This window comes from Nymphaea colorata, chromosome 7 (assembly GCF_008831285.2).
Source record: "Nymphaea colorata isolate Beijing-Zhang1983 chromosome 7, ASM883128v2, whole genome shotgun sequence".
Classification (NCBI taxonomy): domain Eukaryota; kingdom Viridiplantae; phylum Streptophyta; class Magnoliopsida; order Nymphaeales; family Nymphaeaceae; genus Nymphaea; species Nymphaea colorata.
In genome coordinates, this window is record NC_045144.1 from 10,906,100 (window position 1) to 10,932,195 (window position 26,096).

General features: G+C 39.7%; 1 protein-coding gene across 1 annotated transcript; it reads left to right on the top strand.

Moving 5' to 3' along the window:
- The first annotated feature begins 8,560 nt into the window (after positions 1-8,560).
- Positions 8,561-25,155, top strand: LOC116257724 (uncharacterized). Its single transcript, XM_031634687.2, has 5 exons — positions 8,561-8,912; positions 15,672-16,608; positions 17,030-17,125; positions 24,400-24,536; positions 24,626-25,155. Exons 1-5 carry the CDS (start codon positions 8,698-8,700, stop codon positions 24,807-24,809), a joined length of 1,569 nt encoding a protein of 522 aa, XP_031490547.1. The 5' UTR covers positions 8,561-8,697; the 3' UTR covers positions 24,810-25,155.
- The last annotated feature ends 941 nt before the right edge of the window (positions 25,156-26,096 follow it).

Sequence of the window (26,096 nt, forward strand, 5' to 3'; positions counted from 1 at the left end):
AATCCACATATGTCTCATCGTTATAAAAATCCGACCTGTTGACATATGTTGTATTTGGGTCACCTATCCGGGTCTGGATCTGGACCCGATCCAGTGTGTTACTGTTATGGCCCTACTTAACCTGTGTAAACCCTAATTTTCTGCTTGTGAATGAAATTCTAAGAGAGAAAGTCTAGCTGCTAGTGGGCACCAGTCCTCCTCACTGTGGTTTTTTCCCTCTTTTTGAGGGGTTTTCCACGTTACATCGTGTTCATCTTTTTGTCTTTATTTCTACATGGTATCAGAGCCAAGTTGGTTCTTATTTCTCTACCGTGCTCGTGTTGGAGGAAAGTTCGTGTTCTCACTATTCAGATTGGACCGAATATCCCTTGTCACAGTTTGGGTGAGGATTCCCTGGTCCGCTGCTATCACCATAGGGATCGCAAGTCGAGGCCGAATTGTTTATATGAACGGGAGGAAGATTGAATCGGCTGAAACTAATGTTGCTTGGGACACATGGTTTCTTGAGGACAACCAAGTTAAGACTTGGATTGTCAACTCTGTGTCCCCCGAGATTCAACCCTCATTCTTCGCACGAGGACTGCAAGAGATATGTAGGTTATACTTGATCATATGTATGGTCAGAAGAAGAGAGATGTTCGGGTGTATCAGTTGATGAAGGATGTCTATTCTATATGGCAAGGTGAACATTTTGTGGCAGATTTCTATGCAGCCTTGAAATCTAAGTGGGAGGAACTTAACTACTATTCAGATGACACTTGGGATTGTCCCCAAGATCAGGTGCGTCATTTAGCCAAGGAATGGAAGAATAGGGTGTTCCTATTTTTAGCAAGGTTGAATGATGACTTTGAATGTACAAGAAGTCAAATCCTTAACTCTGAAGAACTGCTTCGTAGTGAAGATGTTTACTCCCATGTAGAGGCTGAAGAGCAAAGATGCCTTGTTATTACTGGGAAAAAAGGGGATCACATCTCGTATAATGAGAGGTCTGTCCTTGTTAGCCATGGCCCTATAGGAGCTGCCCGACCTCTTGGCAAGTGCACTCACTGCAAGAAGATTGGTCATATCTTGGATTTTTGTTGGGACCTCCATCCTGAAAAAAAGAATAGTCGAGGGAGACATTCTAGTGGGAAGAAAACCAGAATTTTCTGGTTCCATCCTTGGAACCTGCTAGGGGAGGGAGGTCCAAATGGGCTGTCCAATTTTTTGGTTTTTGAAAACACTTGTTCAATTTTCTTGAAATTTGAAACTAGTGAAAGGGATTAGTCTTTTTGGACTTTTCCTCTTGCATTTTAAAAAATGTTAGATAAGGATGAAGAAATATTTATTCTCTGAATGCCTCCTCGGTATCTCACTATTTTGAAAAACCTCTTAGTTAATTTGAAAAAAACTTTGAATAGAGTATGCTCGCTTGAGCCACCCTTTATTTGATTGGTCTAAATCACGGCAGATCTAATTTCGAGTGCTTTGTCATGGCGTGTCGAGGTAGAGAGAGTCTTTCGACTCTCTTGATTTGGGAATAGATTATTCGATCGTACTTGATCTGAGTTAAATCTGGATTAGGATTCTTGTGAATTGTTTTCCTAAATGGGTTTAGGAAAATTGAAGAAATGGCCACTCTAGGTGATTTATTCCTAATTTTTCTGAAGAGAGAAAGAGAGAGAAAGAAAGTCATGTCGACTTATTTTTTTCTCTTTGTGTTGGAATAAGATTACAATTCTCACTAATAAGAATTTTGATCTTGATTGAAAATTAAAGCTTTAGATATTGATTTGCACCGATCTCAAAACTTATTCTTGATTGTCTAAATTTGACAAAAATTTTAATTTTTTAAATTCATTGAATTTTTGCAAGTGGCGTCTAGACTTGGATCTAGAATTGGATTTGGTGGACATCAACTCCGATCCAAGAATTTTTTAGAAAATTTTCAAAATTACCATTGGAGAAGATTGAGAAAAGTTGGGGTGTAAGCACAAGCTCCATAGAGACAACATTATTTGGAGCAAAATTAGAGAGTGAGACCTAATTGTCTCCCATGACTTTGGTATAGTGGCAATCATCTATAGCCTTACAACTTCATCCTCAAATTTAATTTATGTCAAACAATTGATTAATAAGTCATTGAAACTCATTCAAGTGATCAACTACAGAATTTTTTTCCTTATACTTAAGTTGCATCATCCGTCTAAGTAAATACAACTTTATTACTGCCAGTTTTTTATGCATACAAGTTTTCAAATTTGTACTACAATGTGTTCATGTAAGTCTCATGGTGAATATGATTATAAATATTCTTATCAACAAATTGTCGAATGAAACCATGGACTTGCTGACACTCAGATTTTCATTCTTTATCACTCCTAAATTCAAGCTTTGAGTAGCAAACTCCAAAAATGCCTAACCTTACTTTCATTTTGTTCTAAAAGTATAATTTGTGTCTTTCAAACTAATTATATGATGATATTATAATATATTGTTAAATCAGGAGCTCCAATACCATTTATGTTGGAAAAAATGAACGCAAACCAAATGATTATGCTACATAAATGGAGATGATGGCTCACAATAACTTGTAAATAAACACTTTTATCCTGTACATAAATACAACAAAATACTTCTTCCACCCGATCTCCAAAAATAAAACTCTTATCAACTAATGGATCACACAATATATATATTTCAATGCACAAGAGTGCAACAAATAGCAAATTAATAAGCTTCAGCAAAATAAGAGAGACATTTTTAATGTGAAAATTATCAAAATTAATGGTAAAAACCAAAGGGTTCAGAGCAACCCAGTAATAATCTGCTATGTAATATAGAAATGGCTACAAGAGGGTAATACGAAACGCCTATACTTCAAAGTCCAACAATCACCAAAACAAAGAGAATAAAGCAAATGAAAAAGAGCAAGTAGAAGAATATTGCCTAATCAAGAGTGATGATCTTCCTACAACAAAAGCCTTCTTTCTTTTACCCTAATCTTTACTAAACAAAGAGGAAAAAATAGAAAGAAAAAAACCCTAAACAAGAATGAAAGTTTCTGCATTCTCATTCTCTTACCTTCTCTCTTTTTTACTCTCTCTAATGGCTCTAAATGAGTGGAGAAGACTACCATCCCTTTATTTTTCTCCAAAAAAAAATGCTCCCACAAGGAAGAAGAAAACCCTCTAATTTAAGAACTCCAAAAACCTGGATTCCCCTTCTTTAAACCCACCTTTCCAAACTTTTCAAAAATAGTTCACAACATGTTGTGAAATTCTTCCCTTTCAACTCTTCTCAAGTATAGATGATTCTTTTTCCTTTCTTTTTTGACTTGGATTTGGATCCTCCCTATGGAGGGAATCCAACCCAACACACTGTGTCGACGAACATAGATACTGTAGATGGAGAAGAGCTCTATGCATTGAGGAAGAGTTCCCAGGTTTTGCATAAGCCTGGGCACCGAGCCGGGCCGCTGCCGAGTACCTAGTACCCGGCCCACCACGGTCCCGGGTCCGGGCCTTGAAAAATTAAGTTTCGGGCTTGTCCTGGCTTGGTAAATAACGGGTCGGGCTCGGGCTTGCCGCTGTGATCGTCGGCAGCCCGAGAAGCCCGACATTATTATTATAATATTTTTTTTTCACCAAAATGAACTTAGGTAACTAACTTAGGGTTTTGGACTTTTGTTGAAAAAGTTTCACCCGTCGTGACTCGTCGAGACTGCCTCCTTCCATTCTCCTCGTCGCCTCTCGGTCTCGGCTGCCTCCTTCGGTCCTCCCCATCTCCATCGTCGTTGCAGTTACCATCGCACAGCCGCCGGTCCTCCCCATCGCCGTCGCCGTGAAGGTCTGACTTTTTTTGAACATTTTTTTTTTGCCTGTTAGGGCTTCTTCCATCGCGCTTCTCTCCCTCGCTACCGCCTCTTCATCACGCTCTTCCTCGCTTCTCGTTATCATTGCAACCAGTCGATCATTTTTTTCATTTCATCGCCAGATTTTGCATTCCGATCGACTATCCACCACAATCACTCGATCGATTTCTCCTGCGAGAAGGAGGAGAAGAAAGAAGAAATAATCAGGATCTGCCTCTGCCATCTCATTCAATCAGGGAAATTCTTGTCTGCACTGAAACCCTTTGAAGTTCTCATCTGCAGCCCCCTACCTTTGAAGCTTCCATCTGCAACTTGCTTTGCCCTGCCGGCTGTTCATAGTCACCGTTGTCGCCAAAGGAAAGCCGAAGACGAAAAGGTCAGACCCCTCTTCCTTCGTTCGTGCTTTTCTTTTTTCTTGGAAAGCATATATGCATCATCCAAGAGTTTTATTCATCTGTTGTATTCATCCGAGCCTTTTCCTCTTAATGATTTTGAAGACTGTATCATTTTCCTTCCCTCTGTTTCTGTTATTGTCACTATGTAATTGGGCACATGTTTATAACCAATTTTACATTTCATTTTAATAATTATCTATATGTTAAGTAGTGTCATGTCTACGTTTTATCTGTTTAATCAAGTTTATAATCGATTTTAAGTCATTGACTGTGTATATGTTAATTTACATTTCCTTTCCTTTTTAAGTAGACTGATATTGTGTTTTTAAAAAAAGTAGTAGACACTGTACATGAGGTTCAAAAAAAGGTCATAGACAATGTACATTAGGTTAAAAAAAAAGATAGTAGACACCGCACATGTTGGATCAGATCACATGAAGGCACTTGTCGCTAACTAACTTGAACCTGTTAAGGGCAGATTTTAGGGCTACTTGCCTCCTAACTGGTCTGCCTCTGAACTAATGATGATATATCGGCTAGGAGTCGTCTGGTCCTATTAGCATTTTACATTGCAAATAGTTTGTGTGAGGCTTTATTAGAATGCATCTCTAAATGGAACATCCAGTCAAAGTTATTTTTTATTATTGCCGACAATTGTTCGACGAATGATAGTGCAATAACTACACTGAAAATGAACTTAGGAAGAAGAAATCTTATTCCAATGCAAGGGCAACGTTTGCATATTCGTTGTGGTGCGCATATTCTAAATCTTATAGTTCAAGATGGTATGCAAGATCTTCATGATACAATTTCAAAAATTCATGAAAGTGTTAAATATGTAAAGGGATCACCAAAGCGATTACATTCATTTAAGGATTGTATAAGAACAGTGGGCTTGATTGGTACAAAGAAATGAACTTACGATGTTCCAACTCGATGAAACTCTACATATGTCATGTTGAGAGATGCATTGCTTTACAAAGATGCATTTCAACATTTAGCTTTTGTAGATCTCAATTATATAAATTTACCTTCTAATGATGGATGGTCTTATGCATCTACCTTATGCCAATTTTTGAAACTATTCTATCATGTTACAAATCTCTTCTCTGCCACTAGAAACGTAATAGCTGATGTGGTTTTCAAAGAAATACAGAAGGTACACAACCATTTGCGTAAACATCATTTGGTAGACAATGATTATATAAGGTCATTGGCAAGAAAAATGCAATAAAAGTTTAACAAATATTGGAAAAACGACTACAATGTCCTCTTTGGAATTGCATTTGTCTTAAATCCTAGGTCCAAACTAGGATACTTGAAGTATTTGCTTGACATCTTAAATGAAGTTGATGCAATAGTACAATATGAAAAAGTAGAGAGCAGTCTTCATGAATTGTATGCTGAGTACAAAAACGTGTACGGTACAAATGATGAAGAAAATGAAAATGCAACCAATGCAATTGTTGATTTTGAAGAAGAGAGAGCTTCAACTTTTTCTAGAGATGCCTTCTTCACATATAACATGAGTTCTGTATCTCCTCAAGTACCTCACATAGATCTGGAAGCATATTTAACTGATCCAATAGAACGATCTTTGTCTAATGAAGACTTCAATATATTATTTTGGTGGAAGACAAATGAAAGTAAAAATAGAGTTTTATCCAAAATGGCTCAAGATATCTTGGCAATCCCTATATCCACAGTTGCATCTGAGTTTGCATTCAGTACAGGTGGAAGAATCATTAATGATTATCGATGTTCAACCACTCCTGAAATTGTTGAAGTACTAGTTTGCACATGGAGTTGGATTCATGATGAAGATATCTCATGCGAAACGTAAGATGTTCATTGTTTAATGTTAAATTTTAATCATTCTTTTTGTTTTCCATGACATACTAACATCGTAGTTTGCTCGTGGTGATGTGTTTTTTGTAGTTTTGAAGATAAGGAGGAATCTTCTGGTGACGAATTAGCATGATTTATATTTCATTATGGTAAAATGTTATTAACATTTTACATTTTATAAAATTTCCTTGACACACATGCACACACAGGTTGATGTATGGTTAGTGCCTTATGCCTTAGAATTGGTCATTAAGAACTTTCAGGAAACTACTTAAATGGCCAAAAGTTTGATGAAGGTTTATCATTCCGATGCTTTGTTTTGCTTGATTGATGTTTTTTCATCCTCCTATCAGCCTGTCATGTTGTCCAATTAGGGATGATTCATATGTAAAGAAATATAAGTCAACATACAACTGAAATTAGCATACAAAAAACAACTGTCCACCGAAACTAAACTTAAGCATATATACAGTTCATGAAATGAAGGGAAAAACTATAACTGGTTTGTTGAGAATGAAGCCTATAGCCTACCTAGACAAGTTGATTATTTGATTTTAGAGTGTTGAAGTGTGATTTACAACTGTAACTAAAAAAACGAGGAATTAACATGTGATTCATGTTCTAATATATGCACAAGAATTGATGCTAAATGGCCAAAAGAAAATGAGGAAATGTTAATGGTTTCTTATGCCTATGATGCTGTGGGAAAGTTATATGAATCGTCTATCCTATTGTATGCATTCAATTAGGGTTAGTATCCAATTCTCACAGACTTATTGGTTATATTAAGCAACGTAGCGTTTTATATATGTAGGTTTTATTGAATTAATTTTTACTTGTGTTTCTTATTGTTGCTCTTGTAGGTGAAATTCAAGTTTGCCATTGAGCCATTGCAAGTGCAGGAGCAACTGCAATCATGGTGGACGTAGAGGGTTACTCAGATTAGGATGACTTATGTATCTTGTCGGCTTGGTCACTTGAAGTAATAGTGAGAACTTGCTTTCTTGTTATTTTTATGCATCTGTTAGCAAGAACATATGTGGATCTTTCTTAGTTGAAGCTTTTTATTTCTATTACTGCTTGTGAAATCACATTGAAGTATTGAACTGATGAATGATTTTATATCGCGGACTGAGGTGCCATTTTATATTGCTGATGTTTTCAACATATTCAGTTTTTATATAGCTTTCATTGGCTAAATGTAATTAATCCGTTGACATTGACACATTGTATCAGTCCAGAAACAGGTGTGGCCTGACCCAAAAAAGGCCGCCCAGCCCGCTTAAAAGCTCGGCCCAACCCACCCGGTCCGGCCCGCTTAAAAGCTCGGCACAGCCCTCCCGACCCGTTAATAACCGGGCTGGGCCGGGCCTCGGGCATAAGCTGAAGCCTGAGGCCTGATATCACATGGGCCCGGCCCAGCCCGTTTCTAATGTCGGGCTTTGCTTTTTACATTGTTATCCCGCCGAGCCGATGCTCAGCCCTAGTTTTGCAACTTCCATGGACCGATGCCTGTCAAAATTAATAATATTCTTAGAGGGATTGAAAATGAATGTAAAACATCTTTTCTTTCCCTTCTTTCCCCACATCCAAAACACATCTGTTTCCATTTCCTCATCCAAACAATATCATTTCTCTTTTTTCATTTCCTTTCAGGCTATAAGTATTTTCTTGGAGAGACATTATTTATCACTACTTAGATGGGGGTGGGGCAGGTAATTTGGTAGTATGAGATATGTAACCAGCGTGTCTGAGTTAGTTGCGGTTTTGAGATGAACCGAATAATTCTTCCCCTTTGTAACTTGTGATAGTTGAATTGCCATAATTTCAATTCCTGTGTGTTTGTGTGAAAGAAATAAATTGTTTATACGTGTTCTTTTTTTTAATTTTTTCTGTTTCCTTCTTAAATTGTAACTTGTGATAGTTGGATTGCCATAATTTCAATTCCTGTGTGTTTGTGTGAAAGAAATAAATTGCTTACACTTTCATGTTCTTTTTAAAATTTGTTCGGTTTCCTTCTTAAACATTTTCATTTCTGTTTATATTTAATTTAAAAAATTATTTTTCATTAACCCTATTCATAAATAATTCGGATTCCGATTCGATTCAGATTCCAATTTCAATAACATAGAATTTGATTGTATTTTGACAAAAGAAACTTTGGCAGTTTTCTACAAAATTTACTTCGAACCGCAAAAAAAAAAAATGTCAGCAGGGGAGGAGGTGAGGTGTGAATCTGTCAGTCCGTAAAAGCGCTGGAGAATAAAAGCCGCAGCGTTGCTTAACCAGGATTTTCGGCGGCGTGAAAGCCACGCTCTCGCTTGACGAGACGCCGGAACCAGTGTGGCCACGGTTTCCGCTCCGGAACTCAGACCGCCGGGCGGCAAGGCACCAATCTTGACCACCGGCGGCAAGACACTGAGCTCGGAAGTTGGGGCCACCGACCATCACTACAGAAGCTCTCCCCCTCCTTCCCTTTCCCTCTCTCCGTCACGTTCGGTCGCAGAGAGGGTCGAAGATTTCAAGGTGCTTGGGAGCAACGACTATTCTTCTCCTGCTCCACGTATTTCCCCACGAGGGAAGACGAAAAGCACAAGCGCAATGCCTGCAATTTTCGATATGTTCCGTCTTCACTTCATCTTCTCTTCGCTACTCTTCTTCTTCTTCTTCAGCAACGCGTCCGTTCACGAATACGCGGAGTCCGAATTGGTCCTGAAAGGCAACGCCTACGTCCTCCACGGCGGCAGCGAGGGGATTTACTCTTCTGTTTCCAACAAAAACGCGTCCGCGATTGCCAACGGAGAGTCATATATCAGGTGAGACGTCTTTGCATTTTCTGGTTTCTGTTTCGCTATCTTTTGCATTAAGGGAGGATATTTGTCTACGGAGCTCTTCGGTTTGCTATAATTGACGTGTTCTCTTGGGAAGAATAAGAGATGAATGGAACGCTGCTTCCTCGGTTTAAAGGGTCTTGCTACCGGCAATGAATTCCGCGGTCTATGATTTACTCGGAAAGCTGTGTCTCCTCTTGAATGGAACCTGTTGTGCATCTTAATTCGTTATTGTTCTTTGGTGGAAATTTTTATTTTTCCGGGGGACATTTTCGAGTATGAACTCGAAGCATGTGGCTATTTGGATGCTGTTGAGTAGATGGCGAAATATCGGATATTTATTTGATACATTTATTCCTTATGGTCGTGGGTCTTTATTTTATTTTATTTTTTGGTTGAAATCAATGCTTCCGTGTTCGAAAGAAATATGATCTGCTACAAACTTGCAAGTGCTACCGTCCGCTGGTTTTTCGGGCTTAGAGCCTTATGGTGTTTGGAGGTTTTTTTAGTTCTTTGCCGCGGATAGTGGTTGTAGATCTTCAATATCCTGTGTTTTGGAAGATTAAGCGGTCTGTTGCTTGTTTTTCACTCTTATAGATGGGCATAAGGTTCTGTTGTTTCTCATTTCTGGTGCCTATTTGATAGTATGGTTTTCAATCTTTCATTTTCTTTACACTTGCTGACTGCTCCTTTTATAAAAGGATTGCTTCGCTAAATATCTCATACTGTGCTTATGAGAAGTCAGCTGATTTTTAGGGGCCGGAGTTGTTTAGTTGGCCCTCTTATTTCATCTTGGTATATACTAACATTCTTCCTTTTTTGCTTGGGCTTCAACTTCTCCAGATATTTTTATCTGAAAATACTATAGTAATAAATTAATAATCAGCTGATAATTTCAGTTGGTGATCACTTTTTCTTTGCGGTTCACAAATTGGGATGGTTAAGGATAGGATCCAGGGTATAAGTTGTTGCAAGTAACGTACACATAGGCACCGTGGTAATAAAAAGTACTTACACGATTTAATTCCTTTTGCATCCTTCAGATGTTTCATTTCATAATCAGCTGATAGATTCCTCATCAGCTGATAGTTTTCATAGTGTTACAGTGGTGGCGATGGGGCAGTATGACATCTGTGGGCCAACACGTGGATGTGTGTCCTGCTTTGAAGGATGACTTCACTACATCCTTTTTGCTGTCATTCAATAAGTAATTGCTTCAATACCATTGCTTTCTTTTAAATTGCAGTGCAACATTTGTTGTAAGAAAAATGATGGTTAGTTGCAACCAGGAAAAGTGTTTCATAAACCATATTATCCGAGTCCCATCGGGATCGTTCAGTTACTGAGTCACAGGTTAGGTCCCAAGGGATCCACACCAAAACTCAGCTAGGACTCAGTTGACCCGACTGACTCGGTTAGGAATTTGCTGAGTCAAGCACAATATGAGTTTTGGTGATATAAGACTATATTCATGATAAAAACTGATTTTGATCCAGTTTTGTTTTCTCGAATTGGTATGGAGAAACCAAAAAAAGGGAGGGAGAGGCTGAACTAGTTGGTGTTCTCTCTCTCTCTCTCTCTCTCTCTTTGACACCCGGAAGGGGATCAGTCGGGCCATCGGTGATCCCCAATCTGTTGGGGGGTCACCAGAGAGAGATCACAGTCTTTTTTTTTTTTAATACATTTCAATGATTTCATAAGTCTTTAACCATTTAGTAGTTAATTAGATCATTTGGGGAAAAATTAGAAAGAAAGAGAGAGCTACAGTCTGGTAACTCGGTTGCATGTTGATAGTTTGGTTCTTAGTACCTGTCCTGATCAAGTTACTCAGTCAACCCACTAACCCGCTGACCCGGTTGACTGCCTATCCCAGTCCGATTCCCAAGTTTGCCAACTATGTTATAAACCATACTGTATCGTATGACATATTATGATATGTAACATTTTCAGGATATGTGTTATGGTACACCTTTATCTTCCCGAGTTTGCCAACTTTGTTATAAACCATACTATATCATATGACATATTATGAAATGTAACATTTTCAGGATATGTTATCGTACACCTTTATCTATGGAAATTTCGGAAGACCTGAACCCCTTTATTTTGATTGTAGGTTTAAACCCATTCATACAACTTAATACTCTTAGGAGTTATTTTAGAGGGATCTCTTGCCATTTGAAGAGGAAAATCTCCACTTAAGGCTAGATTGGTGTGTGAAAGGTTGATTTTGCATTGAAGTGTGATGGCCTTGCAGTTTAAAGTTTTAAATCATATTGAAATTATAACCCTTTTTTTTTTCTTTTTGATAGAATTGCAGACGCTCCATGTCCAAAGGGGCATCTATAGACAAATAATAGAAGCAGGACCAACAGATTTTTGAAAAACCCTTTTTCATATTGTTCTTTCCATACTCGAAAAGCTATCTGACCTTCCTTCCCTTCGTCACCTCCTCCAAAACAGAAAGTGGTTGGGGTAGTTAGAGATAGTGGGAAAAAGCTAATAGCAAGGTCATGAATGAGATTAGTACTAGCAAAATAGTTACATAGATAGAAAAACACCCAATGGTGGGCATGATGGATTGCGATCAACCATTTGTGTCATCATGAGACACCAGTGCTGCCCTCAGTGTTACCCTTCACACTTCTTGTTGAGGAGGAGTGGAAGTGTGGGCCATGTTTAACGAGTCGCTCCCAGTCATTGCCAGGACCTAGTAGTGGCAAAGAGAGGTAGGAAATGGAAAGGATCAATAGTAGAAAGACATGACTAAAAGACAATGGAAGGAAGGAGGGAAGGCAGCATTGGCTGGTAAGTATGAGTAGGATGATCTAAGTCACATGGGTACTTCAATAAGATCCACGTACCTGTGTTGGGATACCCATACCCAAAGTGGGTATTTTGACATACTTGGTTACTTTGTAGATTCGAACTGATGCAAAATGTTTAATTTTACGTGATTTAATTTTTTCGAACTCGGTTTTCACTTTTCATTCTAGTTTTAGGGTTATTGTTCATTAACATGTAATGTTTTTATTTAAAATCATTTGTCTATTTAAATATTGCTTTCATTTTGATTTTTTTATGTTCTTTTGCATATATACATATATATATCCCGCCGTACCCCTGTACCCACATTTTCTAAAGTTGTTGCGTCCGTACATGTATCTCCATAGTCCATACCCGTACTTAAACCATACCTGTACCCGCGTGACTTAGTTTGGAACACAAAAGAATGGTTCAAGCTCGAGTGTGTTGATCATAGCCTACATGATCAACATTGTGCCTCTCTATCTCCATGGCTGGACCTATGTCTGGCATGTTGACAGGGTGTGTCACCCCAAATCAGGTGTCTGTGTGACATAACAATGTATATATAGATGATATGCTTACATTTCCTTTGTAGCGAACATCACCCATACAACACACACAAACCATTAAGAAAGTATAACCCTAACATCGTGCTATACACTATGGGCTGGGAAGTGGGAGGGTGCGGGTGGTAAGTGCTGTGGTAGCTTTCTTCACAATGTGCATTCTGGTATTTGAGTGTATGTAGCATTCTAGCACCTATTGCATTCTTTCCTTAGCTAGCTAGCTTGCTTGGTGGTGGCTAGTTTGGTATACGACCAAAAAGTTGGTATAACAACCTGTTTCCTGGTTCCCCCTTTATGGAGACTTTCACCACCCCAAGGGCATAGTCATGGTTTGTTCACTCTGCCTATGCATCTGATATGAGTATGATTTGATATTAAGTCAAGTAGCCAATGCAATGACATCAACTCCTTAGCTTATAAAATTTGCATTCTTCCAGCCCAGTTTCCACATTGGAACCACAATTATAAACCAATCTGGAAATCATCGAATTTCCGAGCATATTTCACATTCTCCACCCAAGCATTTGCTTGCTACCTTTGTTTGTACCAAAGGGTCTTTTAAGTTCATGTTGAGATCTGATTAGAAATGTGATTACTTCTGAATGTACTTCACCGTGATAGGCCAGCTTTGCATGTTTAGATATTGAGTGTTTGATACAATCATACCAACTAATTGAGTACTCTTTTTGCCAATGCATTTAAATGAGTTTGGTCGTGTTCAACCTTATGATCTAAAATTTAGTTACACAAACTTTCAAAGGATCACAGTTCATGAATGCGAGAGCTAGTACTTTAAGTGGTCTAACAAATTAAATCATGTCATGCACAAACTTAACACATGAAAACATTTTTATAAACAATTTATTAGTAATCAAACATTAAAATTTCTTTTTGAAGATGAATTTGTAAGTATCAAAGTCAGCATGGTGGTGGTGGGGTGTGTGTGTTGGACTTTTTATTGAAGTGCTGCAAGTAGGAGGCAATGTTGGGTTAACCCAATGAGGAAAACAGGCAATGTCCTTGCTGTCATGACCAGAACAACTAGATTATGCTACACTTGAGTTCACTAAATAAAAAAGAGCATAAGTGTCAAAAAAACAGAGCAATGAAAATCGCCGCATGTCAAAACTAGACCAGCTATTTCTGAACCCCAAATCTCAAAATATTAACATGAATCAAAAACTTGTAAAGGGAGAAAGAGGGAGGGCAGGTCAAAATGGGAGAGATCCTGTTGTTTCCAAAATGACCATTTTGTGTGTGAGATAAGGAAGAGTAAATAAGTAAATGAATATATATATATATATATATATAGAGAGAGAGAGAGAGAGAGAGAGAGAGAATGGTTAGAGAACGTGGAATTAATGGCAGCAAGAAGATGTGTTGACAAAAATGGGGGGACATTGTGCTTGTGGGAAGGAGATGGTAAGTCGATTAAAAAAACATATATTTTGGAGCAAATGGGATGGAAAAACAATGAGCCTTAATGGGATTTGCGTCTTTCTTTAGGCCCCAAGAGTTCCTCTCCTACTGTCAAGGAGAAATTAGTGCTGATGTTGCTACTGCTCCTCCTTTTCTCTCCTTTCAAAGGGCTTGAGAGAAAAAAGCCAATGCAGGCCATCAGCAAGAGAGAGAAAAAGAGAGAAGGAAGGGGTTGGGGGGTGGGGGGTGGGGGGTGGGTTGGGGTTTATACCTGTATGGGAAGGAAATGCCATGCTGCTGTGGCTCTGTATCTCTCTTGTAATGCTGCAGCTGGGGTAAACATCAGGCATGATATGGCTGGCCGCTGGAGTCAAAATTAAGCGGGCTTTGGTGATGGAAGAGATAAGGAGCCCTAACAGGAAGAAAAAATGCCTGACATAAAAATCACACCTGTTTAGGGAGAATTTTAGTGCCGGACTAAAATGTCAGATCCAATCCAAAAGCCTTACATTTTATGCCATGTTTGTTGGGTTGTGGCATTTTTTTGCAAATTTGAACTTTAATTCCACTGCTACAATAGGATTTCTCCCATGCAAACACTACCTAGGTGAATTGTGAATCTTTGTTTGCTATATTTTTGTTAAATTGGTGTTTTATCTTTGTCACCTTTTATTTTTTATATATGACTCGTGCTTACAATTCATGTTTTTTCATAAGGAACATTTACCCTTGTCTGTTTTTTTAGATTTTTGCTTTTATTTTATTCTTTGATATTTAAGTTTCTTTTTTCCCTCTTATTGCATCTCACATCTAACTACTGACCCGACCATGACATGTTATGAAACACACGTTATGACATTGCTCAGGAAATTTGGATGCACCAACTGTTTCTTGAAAGGTCTAGATCCAATAAGCTTGATGCTTATGAAATTTATGGACTATCGCAGATTGGATGCAAGTTGTCATTTGGTTGGATTCTTCTGATATATTAGTCTAAATGAATCTGGAAGACCCACATTTTTGTATCATGTGCAATGATGTATCTGTAGGCTTAGGGTGCTATGTCACAGGGGTGTGCACCTAAGCAGCTGTCATACCCGTGTTGATGCTGGTACTAGTGCTTCTCTGACACAACACATTCGGTGTGGTAAGCCGAACCAGGCAAAATTAACTATTTTTTAAAATGTGTACTTGACTAAATAGCCCTAGTACAAAAAGTCTACAATAATTTAAATGTAAATATAGAGAAACCAATAGTTAATTTAATATATATGTATATATAATATATATATCCTCACCATGTCCGTGCCTAAATTTTTTTGAAAATTGTTGTATCCTTCTTCCAGCACCCGCACCCACACCCTGCACCCATGTGACATAGTTAGGGTGGCATATTTTGTCATCAATTACTATTAGAAATTTATATTTCTTTTTCTTATGAAGCTAATATCTTTTTAATAACTGTAACCTTGATGAGGAAAAAGGTTGTCCAGAGTCTGCTTTTGTCCATTTGGTAGTTCTTAGAGACGAATTTATCAAATGTTGATCAAGTATTCTATTCAACATATTAAAAAATTTTAATTTTGACAGCCTGAATTTTGTCATAATGGCTTGCACCTCTATGAAACACATAAAAATTATCAAGGAAATACACATATAATTTTTTTGTTATGTCCATATGATGAGAAATCGATTGCTTTCAGAATGGTTGTCAATCTGGTAAAATGTCATGTTCTTTGGGCAATGCATTTACTTTTGAAAGGTTCATGATAATCTCATGCAATTTCCAGAATATCTAATGTGTCGCATAGATAATATCTATTGTTAGCCATATATTAGTAGTTTTTATACTCAGGGAACTATATGTTGCTGCAGTCCTTTGACTTGCTTTGCATGTTCCAATGCAGTTTGTGATTGTGGTCGTTCTCATTCTCATTCTCGTTTCAAATAGGTTCGAAAAAATCACATTCAAAAGGACAAAAAATTCAGCTAAGCTTCATTCTAATACTGATGACAACACCGGCCTGGTCCAAGTTGTTGTTTTCGAGGTGGATGACCGAGAATCAATAGGTGGTTCTGTTTATGGTGGCCAAAGAGCTGTGTGCTGCACACCTGATCTTGGTAAGATTGGTGCATGTACTCAAGGTGAGATCATTCACCGCCCATCCATGAAGAATCCTGGCTGGCCAAAAGTGTTCCCTGTATACTTTCAGGGAGACAATATATATACAACCATGGAGTCAAAGTTGATAAAGATCACAAGCACTGGAATGTATAACCTATATTTCATTCAGTGTGATCCAGACCTCAAGGGACTACTTGTGGATGGCAAGACTATATGGAAAAATCCAACTGGTTATCTTCCTGGAAGAATGGCCCCACTTATGAACTTCTATGGTTTTATGTCTCTGGCATATGTGCTGCTTGGGATCATATGGTTTTCTTGGTATGCCAGATTCTGGAGAGAAGTCATGCCTCTCCAAAATTGTATTACATTAGTTATTGCATTGGGAATGTTTGAGATGGCGCTGTGGTACTTTGAATATGCTGCTTTCAACACAACTGGGATCAGACCATCTGGAATTACAATGTGGGCGGTAACATTTGGTAGCATTAAGAGATCAGTTTCACGTGTTCTACTGCTTGTAGTTTCTATGGGCTATGGAGTCGTGAGGCCAACACTTGGGGGTCTCACTTCAAAAGTTCTTCTGCTAGGAGGAACTTTCTTCTTGGCATCGGAAGTTCTTGAATTGGTAGAGAATGTTGGCTCAGTAAGCGATTTCTCTGGAAAGGAAAGATTATTTCTTGTCCTTCCAGTTGCCCTTCTTGATGCTTTCTTCATTGTCTGGATATTCACTTCTCTATCCAAAACCCTTAATAAGCTTCAGGTACATACAGTTGTAACGTCTATGCCTCTTTCTCCTCAATCTTTGGCTTTCTGATTCTTTTCTTCAGCTTTTTGCGCAAGGTCTTATTTGAGTCAAAGTCCGAAAGAATTTATATATTTTAATACTAGCATGTCTCTGACTTCCTTTGAGGAAATCTAGGGATCTTGAAGCAGTTTCCCTGATCTATGTTGAGCACTTTACACAGCTTTAAATTCTCTGAACTTGTCGCGTGACTGGCAAATGGACATTGGACATTTGGCTTCATTTTCTTATTTTGCCTGAAACTGAATTGCTATATCACTTGCTGAAGAATAGTGAGTCAAGTGCACATCTAGGAGCTGGAATTTCTAGAAAATTTAGTATGTAAGTTAGGAAATGAAGAATTAGTCCATTACTAACTTTTTTCTGGATATTCCTGCAGTTAAGAAGAATGACGGCCAAGCTGGACATCTACAGGAAATTCACCAATGCATTGCTGGTGTCTGTTCTTGTATCAATTGGCTGGATTTGTTATGAGGTACATAAAATTTGTTAGAACATGAAATTAAATGCATTTAGTTTCTCTTAGAGAAAACAGCATTCTGTGCCGTTCAGGACTTATTTGTTATAGTCAATGCTAAGATGCTTATGTAGATGGAATTGACTTCTTCTTATAAGGGGTATGTTGAGGAAGTGAATGAGTTAGACAATCATCTTTCTCCTAAATGATCTTTTTTATCAAAAAAGATTTTCAAGTTGAACCTCTTCCGGGGGAAATCTTCATTTGCCATTGTAGAAACAGTAAAAGCGAGAGAATGAGAAACGAGCACAGATGTAACGTGGAAAACCCCTCAACTAGAGGGAAAACAAAAAACCACGGGTGAGGAAGACTGGTGCCTACTAGCAACCAGACACTCTCTCTCATAAACTTTCATTCATACCTAAAAATTAGGGTTACAAAGATACAAGTAGAGCCTCAACAGGCCTAAACATGAGCACACACTGGACCGGGTCCATACCCAGACCCATACATTAAAACACGTCAACACTCCCCCTCAAGTTGGGCATACAGATCAAACATGCCCAACTTGGATACATTTCTCTCAAATGAAGTTGAAGACAAGGCTTTGGTCAGGACATAAGCAGTTTGGTCTTCAAATCTCATATAAGGAAGTACAAGTTCCTTAGCATCAATTCTCTCTCGAATGAAATGCCGGTCAATCTCAACATACTTTGTTCTATCATGAAGCACAGGGTTGTTGGCCAAGTTGATTGCTGACTTGTTATCACAATACATCTTTATTGGTTCTTCAACTTTTATACCAATATCAGTCAACAATACTTTCAGCCACAAAAGCTCAGAAACTCCCATAGCAACAACTCTGTATTCTGCTTTAGCACTAGAACGAGAACAAACGTCTTGCCTCTTACTCCTCCACACTATGAGATTCCCTCCCAACTAGATACAATAGCCAGAGGTAGACCTCCTAGTGTCAATACAGCCTGTCCAGTCTGCATCTGAATAACCTTCAATCCCAAGAGTGTCTTGCTTAACATACAGGAGACCTTTGCCAGGATTCCTCTTCAAGTAGCATAAGATCCTGTCGATAGCCTTCAAGTGAGCATCCGTGGGAGCATGCATGAACTGACTCATCACATTCACAGCGAATGTAATATCAGGTCTAGTGAGAGTAAGATAAATCAATTTCCCCACAAAACGTTGATATCTTCTCTTGGCCTCTTCACAGAGAGTAAGATAAATCAATTTCCCCACAAAACGTTGATATCTTCTCTTGGCCTCTTCACAGAGAGGCTCCCCATCTCTAAGACTCAGCTTATGGCCAGCATCTAGAGGAGTAGAAGCCGGTCTACACCCAAGTTTCCCGGTCTCCTTTAACAAATCTAGAGTGTACTTCCGTTGATTTAGCACAAGGCTAGTACCAGAGCTAGCAATTTCAATGCCAAGGAAATATTTCAACTTACCAAGGTCCTTGAGATCAAACTCGATCGCCAATAGTTTCTTTAACTTACTTATTTCATCTTCATCATCACCTGTGACAATCATATCATCAATATATACCAACAGAATAGTAACGTTTTGCTCATTCCTCTTCACAAAGATTGTATGATCTCCATTCCCTTGATGATATCCATATTGTCTCATTATAAGTCTAAGTCGTTCAAACCATGCTCGAGGAGATTGTTTGAGCCCATATAAAGCTTTCCTTAGCTTGCAACATTTTCCAAGTTCCTCATATCGTGGAGGCATACACATATATACTTCCTCTTCAAGGTCTCCATTGAGAAATGTGTTCTTGACATCAAGTTGTACATCTTTCACTTTTTTATCACAGCTAAGGGTATAATGACTCTAACAGTCTTCATCTTTGCAACGAGAGCAAAGGTCTCCAAGTAGTCGATTCCATATTTCTGACTGAACCTCTTGGCAACAAGTCGAGGATTATATTTGTCTATATTCCCATCTGGCTTATACTTAATGGCATAAACCCACTTGGATCCTACCAGATGAGCGGCTCCAGGAATCTTTACCACATCCCATGTCTTGTTTCTGTTCAAGGCTTCCATCTCTTCTTGCATTGCATAAGTCCACTTGGGATCCCTCTGAGCCTCAGCAACATTCCTATGAATCACAACCAAAGAAAGAGAAGATACAAAACATTTGTAGTCCTTGCTCAGTCTAGAATATGAAACAAAGTTACCAATAGGATGTTGAGTACATGACCTGACACCCTTTCGCAAGGTGATGGGAAGCTCTTCACTTGCAGCAACAGTCTGAATGTCTTCTTCAACTTGTTTCTCCCGAGCATGACTTGGATCATCTAGGGAAGGACTAACTGGATTGGGAGTAGAATTTTCACCACCTGTCACCTCATCTGTACAGACTCTTTGCCTAGAGTAATCTTGCCCAAAACGGTGACAATGTTCCTCCTCAGTCCCAGTAGAACCCCTTTCATCACTACGTTCCTCCTCAGTCCCAGTAGAACCCCTTTCATCAACTGCTTGACTCTCCTCCCGCCTATAGTCTAGGAAATCTGTGAACTGAATATCTTGACTCAGAGAATACTCTTTCCTTGACATAGACTTCTCCCCCTGAAGAGAATTCTCACCAAAATAGGAAGCATGTTCAAGGAAAGTGACATCTTTGGTAACATAGGCACGACCAGTGGAAGGGTCTCGACACTTGTACCCTTTTTGAGTGGGAGAATAACTTAGAAATATGCCCTTAATAGACCTGGGATCAAGCTTTTTAATATGAGGACTATGATTGTGAATAAAGCAGACACAACCAAAAACTCTGGGTGGAAGAGAAAAAGGTTCACGACTCCCTGGTAACATAGGATGAGGCGTCTGCCCATTCAACACCCGACTAGGCAGACAGTTGATAAGATACGCACTGGTCAACACAGCATCCCCCCAATACTTTTTTGGAACATGACGTTGAAAAAGAAGAGCCCGAGTCATATTCAATAACTGGCGATTCTTTCGTTCAGCAACTCCATTTTGAGGAGGAATATAACTACATGAAGTCTCATGAATAATTCCTTTTTTTCGAAAGAAGCTATCAACAGACTGACACGTATATTCACGAGCATTGTTAGACGGAAAGGACGTAACAGATGCTCCATATTGAGTTTCCATATAAGTAATGAAAGTTTCTATGACAATAAGAACTTCACTACGGTCTTTTAGCAAGTAAACAATGGTGTTCCGAGAACAATCATCTATAAATGTGATAAAATACTGAAAACCATGACAAGAAGGAATTCCCGAAGGCCCCCACACATCAGAATGAATCATGGCAAACACCTCATTAGAACAATGGATAGACACAGGATATGAAGCCTTAACATGTTTGGCTAGGTGACATACATCACAAGACACCATAGTCATATCTAACCTGGAACACAGATCAGGAAATAACTGTCTCAGAATTCCAAAAGAAAGGTGTCCCAGGCGCTCATGCCAACGCAGAATCGATTGAAGGGAGTCCTCTCTACTCTTCGCTGCTTTGCTGGCGGCTGTCATGAGGGCAGTAGCGGCACGCATAGGTAAACGATATAACCCTTCAGAAAACAAACCAATCTCAATCCTCTTCCCTGTCACCAAGTCCTGCAGAACACAGCGATCAACAGAAAAAATAAGTTCACAATTCAACTCTTTTGTAATCTTGCTAACCGACAAGAAGTTCAAGGGAAGATGAGGAACATGTAGAGCATTGTGGATTAAGAACTTGTTCAAAAGTGAGAGATTCCATTTTCCAGCCATAGAGATAGAGGAACCATCGGCAAGAGACACACGTTCCTTTCCTGACGAAAGCTTATACCCATGAAAGACCTTAGGATCGCCAGTCATGTGGTGAGTAGCACCACTATCAATAATCCACTCGCCCATACGAGAATCTACCATCACGAAAGCTCACTAAAATAGCAATAAAGGCTGAAAGCGTGAAACAAATGGTGGCCAACTGCTAGAAGGAAGAAGACCGCCCCACATAGAGCAAAAAACGACCAACACGAGCGACGGCAGCAGCGGCAATCGCAACACAGAGGCGATGAAGGCAACACTAGACCACCACTGAAACTTCACAGTGGCAGCGAACAGTCCTGGACTACCAACGGTAATAGGGAACAGCAGAAACACCACCAAAACTCACGGCAGCAGAGGATGAGCAACAACTAATGGGCAGAAATGCTGAAACACGGGAGGGAGACCCGTCAGACGCAAAGCAGACGACACAGGGTGAAGCAGACAGTATCACTGGCGGCGCTGCGCAGAATGAGAGAGGCTGCAGACGCTGGGGACGACAGCCAGACGACGTAGCTGATGATCCAAGGCGTGAGAGCACTGGGACCGTCGGGAGAAGTCCTCAGGCGCAACTCAGCTTCAGGCCTATCGGAGAGGGCTTCACTTGAAAATTTGTATAAAATCGTAGACACCTCCAAAAATTCTGAAATTTGGACCACAGCAAGAGCACGAGCCAAGGAGTGGACGCTCCAAATTTGGGGTGAATCCGAGCCGTCTACACTCAGGTCGTTGAGCCTTGAAGTCGCGGGTTGCCTATCGCCTGCTTTAGGAAGACACCGCCAATTTCCGCCAGATTCTGTCTGTCGCCTCCAGAAACGCCATCTGTGGTCCGATCGACGTCAAACTTGGTGGAGAGGATCATCTGGATGTTGGGAATCGAATGGCACCGGAATCATCAAAATCCAACGGTCCGATCGTCGGAAAAGTCACCGGAAACAGGGACTGATCGGCGGTAAAGCAGAACAGTGTCTGATCAAACTTCTTTAGCTCGAATCTCACTCAATACTGCACCGATTGACACGATTCCACTTCCCTTCGACAGATTGGTTTGTTGGGAAGCGATCAGAATCAAAACCCTCAAAAGTTACAACCGATTGAGCCCACGATTGAAGCTCGGACAGAAACAGGCTTAGTGAGGCCTGTTAAAACTGAGTATACAGAATATGGCACGATCGTCTTCAAACGGCCCTCAAATCGGTTCTCCTTCGATCAAATCTGTTGGTAGGTCATCCACAAGTTGATGGTGAAGGAGCTCACACAGCAAACCGGCAAGAGTCGACGGTGTCCACCGGAACTTCACGGCGGCAGACGATCACCACTCAAACGGTGATCCAATACGAGCACAAACAAGAAACTCAGAACCAACGTGGCTCTGATACCATGTAGAAACAGTAAAAGCGAGAGAACGAGAAACAAACACAGATGTAACGTGGAAAACCCCTCAACTAGAGGGAAAAAACCACAGGTGAGGAGGACTGGTGCCCACTAGCTACCAGACACTCTCTCTTATAAACTTTCATTCATACCCAAAACTTAGGGTTACAAAGATACAAGTAGAGCCTCAACAGGCCTAAACAGGAGCACACACTAGACCGGGTCCATACCCAGACCCGTACATTAAAACACATCAACAGCCATAAAAGAGGCCATGTTGGATTGGCATTGGGGATTGTATGCGTTTGGAGACGTAGGAGCTGCCAAGCCTTGATTTGGTTACTGCTACCTAGCTGTGTAATTGTTAAAGACGAATTTTTACAATAAATACAAGGACAAGATGGCCTTGGCCCAAGTTACTAGCCAGTCTCCTAACTGACCATCATCAACATGGTTTAAGTTGTTAAATCAGAAGTCAGACATGGTACATCAACATGGTCTAAGCTGTCAAAATCGAAAAGATCGGACACAGGTCAGTCAAGGCCCAAGAGGGTGCCTTGTAAGAACATTGTGTTCTTGGAATACATGTTGCGACAACACGTTTGAAGAACACAGTGTTCTCGTTTGAGAAAACATATCATGATCATGTCTAATGCTTGATTGGTGGATCCAAACTGCATCTATAATCATACCGTGTTGTAAAATAAGAACAGTATTACTGAATTGTATGATATAAGAACACAGTGTTCTTCTTATCAAATGGCCTCTAAAAGGACTAGTGGAGACTAGTCAGGCAGTCCAAGTTGGTTAAACTAAAATAAAAGGGATGTCTAGAAAAGATAAAAATTAATAAAAGATTTCCAATGTCATGATCAATCAAGTAAACCACGTAGTTAACCATTTTGTGTAACATTGCACAATGGTAAGCTGAAATTTAAATGCTGCTTACATATATAAAAAGTAATTAGATCTTGACAACTGGCTAATTAGACAACTCAAATGACCATCTCTAAACCAACTACTGGGACAGCTGACATGATTGTCTCCAACTCTCTCATTGTTAAATTCTCAACAGTGAGTATTCATGAGGAAGGAAATTGAGAGTTGTTTGAGTTCTCCCAATGAGTAGTTGTCAAAATTTAATTTCCACACAAATATACGAATATGTGCAGAAATGCATACCCGAAATGTATGTGCCCACATATAACGTATAAATATACAAGAGAGAGTCCATATCCATGAAAGCAAGGAAATGTACATGTCTGACTTTTATAATAGTTTTTCGACTTTATTAAAGTTAACTTTCCTTAAAAAAGAACCAAATGTAAATTGCATCAGCCCAAATCTCCAACTAGTTGGCCAGCAACTAGTGACTTCCATGCAAGAGGCATAGTTGCCCAAGCAATACCTTGTCTGATTACTCGACTGGTCAGTAGTTCGACAACCAAGAAGAAGGTTTGACCAAATTTCTGCTACGTCTAGAATCTCCACCAGTTGAGTGTAAATCAGGTAAACAGAGTTTTGCAGAACCTCTGATACAAGCCTCCTGGATGGCGTAGCCAGGGGTACGTTTGTGATGATGCAACCGGAGGTTGTCCAATCACCACTTCATCCATCCAACAGTTTGGAACTTAAGTACCTAGAACATAGAGTATGTGCAGCTGGAGTTAGTTGGGGTGGTGACCGATCGCCACTGCCAAATAGGTTGGATGTGGCTTATCAAATACAACTTAACTTGTTCTACACCAATCCTGATTTTCTTTTTAATTGTGATATTAATGGATTGTTGTGGTTCGATAGAAATCCATATTAATGTCTGCTAGACAGGGTACAACATTCTATTTGGTGTCCGTGCAGACTTCAATTTATTATGAAGAATGCTAGACTGAATCGAACTTTTCTAGTGTAAGGCATTTTATCATGTTTCTCTGTGCAATTTGAAATGGACATTGTGGCCTAGCTTAGTTCCCATGTTAAAATTTGTGTTATTTCAACGTCTGGATATTGAGAACCATGCAGATGCTTTTCCTGTTCAACCACTAAGTGTACCAGTTACCAATAAAGTTGTTTCTCTAACCAAAGTGTGCCTGAAGTTTAATATTATACTTGCAGCTTTACTTTAAGTCAACAGATAACTATAACCAACGGTGGCAGAACGCCTGGATCGTTCCAGCCGTTTGGCAAGTTCTTTCCTTTTTGCTTCTCTGTGTCATCTGCATGCTCTGGGCGCCCTCACAAAACTCTATGCGGTAATCTTCATCTTTGGAAAATCTACTAGTAATTCCTTTAACTGCCTGGTATTTTATGGTTTGAGATTGCCCCGCGTTTGAAATGCCAGCTATGCATACTCTGCGGAAGCGAGTGAAGACTTTGACAAAGAAGATACGTTGACTCTGATAAAGCCTGCACACACTCCTTCAAAGGATGAACGGAGTGTCGGACAAATGGAGACCAAACAGATGCATGTCAGTGGCAGTACTTTGCAATTTAATGGTGATATTGAAGAGGACAAGAGAGAATAGCCAGTTGTAAAAGCACAATCCACAGACTAGCGTCACCCCTTAAACAAAATGAAGCTCTGGAGAACTCGCTCAGAAAGATTGGCCAAGTTGTTGTATGATGCTCTGTAAATCTCACGCCAAAAGATTGGCTGCGGTGGTGGCAAGGGGTTTTCTTGTGAATTTTCAACGAGAACTACACGTGATCATAGAGCAGTTATTTGCTTGCATTCGTTTGAAGTTTTTGAACCTTAGCATTTTCTTTTATGTGCATAGTTCATCTTTTTGTGCAGGTTTTTATCTTGCGGATCATTATGCTAATACTTTTTTATCTGCCACATATAAAAGGATCTCTCTCTCTTTCTCCTTCCCTCTATCTTTAGATTTTTTTAAAACTTTTTTTTATGTCAATTTTTATATGCAGAACACATTTGCATTAAAAACTTGTATGAATTTATTGCTGAAAATTCAGTCCTAAAATGGCTGAGAAAAAGAGTTGCAAAGTTGCTTGCCGCATAGTGGTTGAGCATTTATGTGCGTACAAACTGATAAATCAACCAATGCTAGTATCCGAGCGAATACATTTACTAGAATTGCAGTCGAAATACGACGTCGAACATATACGCTAACGTTCTGACTGGGGGTTAGAGATTAATGTCTCGACAATGGCTGGCGGCAGCCTTGGGGGTTGCGATGGGGCATGGAGGGCAGGAGTCTGCCGAGGTGGACATGGTTTTTGCTGTTCCCGCCCGTGGCAAAGAAACATGGCATCTATTGTTCGGATGAAAATGAGCTCGATGGAGCAGGATGATAATGAGCATGACTGGTTGACGATATCCCTCCATTGGAGTGAACGGTAGCCTCTTCATTCCCAAAGAATCTGACTGAAAAATAACTCGGCCTTTTCAATTCTCTGCCATATCTACACTTGATGGGGAGTTAGGGAAAGGCAAGTTATAGTATGGGTTCATGTTCTCTTCTCTTAAACAGATGTGGCTGGGTTATCCCAAACATGAGATTCACATCAATGGAGAAAGGATTGTTCAACATCCGGGCATCATCAGAAGAAGATATCAAATTGATAGCCTCTTCGGGACGGTGGTTCTTGGTAGGTTGTCTCCTTATAGCTAACCTCTGATCACCTGGAATGCTTTTCAAAATAGAGGGAACCAATTGTGTACGCATCTGAGTTAGATTATTGGAGCTCCTGGCAGAGCTTCAATGCCCCAGAGCTCTCCAAGACTTGGCGGAAGCCATTGGTTCACTGAAGCCATAACTTGGGCTTTGTTCGTTGAAGTAGACACCTTCTAA

Bases quoted from the DNA above. Each gene is read 5' to 3' on its own strand.
- LOC116257724 (XM_031634687.2), top strand. From the start codon at position 8,698: ATGCCTGCAATTTTCGATATGTTCCGTCTTCACTTCATCTTCTCTTCG. The intron at 16,609-17,029 runs GTACATACAGTT...ATATTCCTGCAG, and splicing joins AAACCCTTAATAAGCTTCAG to TTAAGAAGAATGACGGCCAA. The intron at 17,126-24,399 runs GTACATAAAATT...TTATACTTGCAG, and splicing joins TTGGCTGGATTTGTTATGAG to CTTTACTTTAAGTCAACAGA.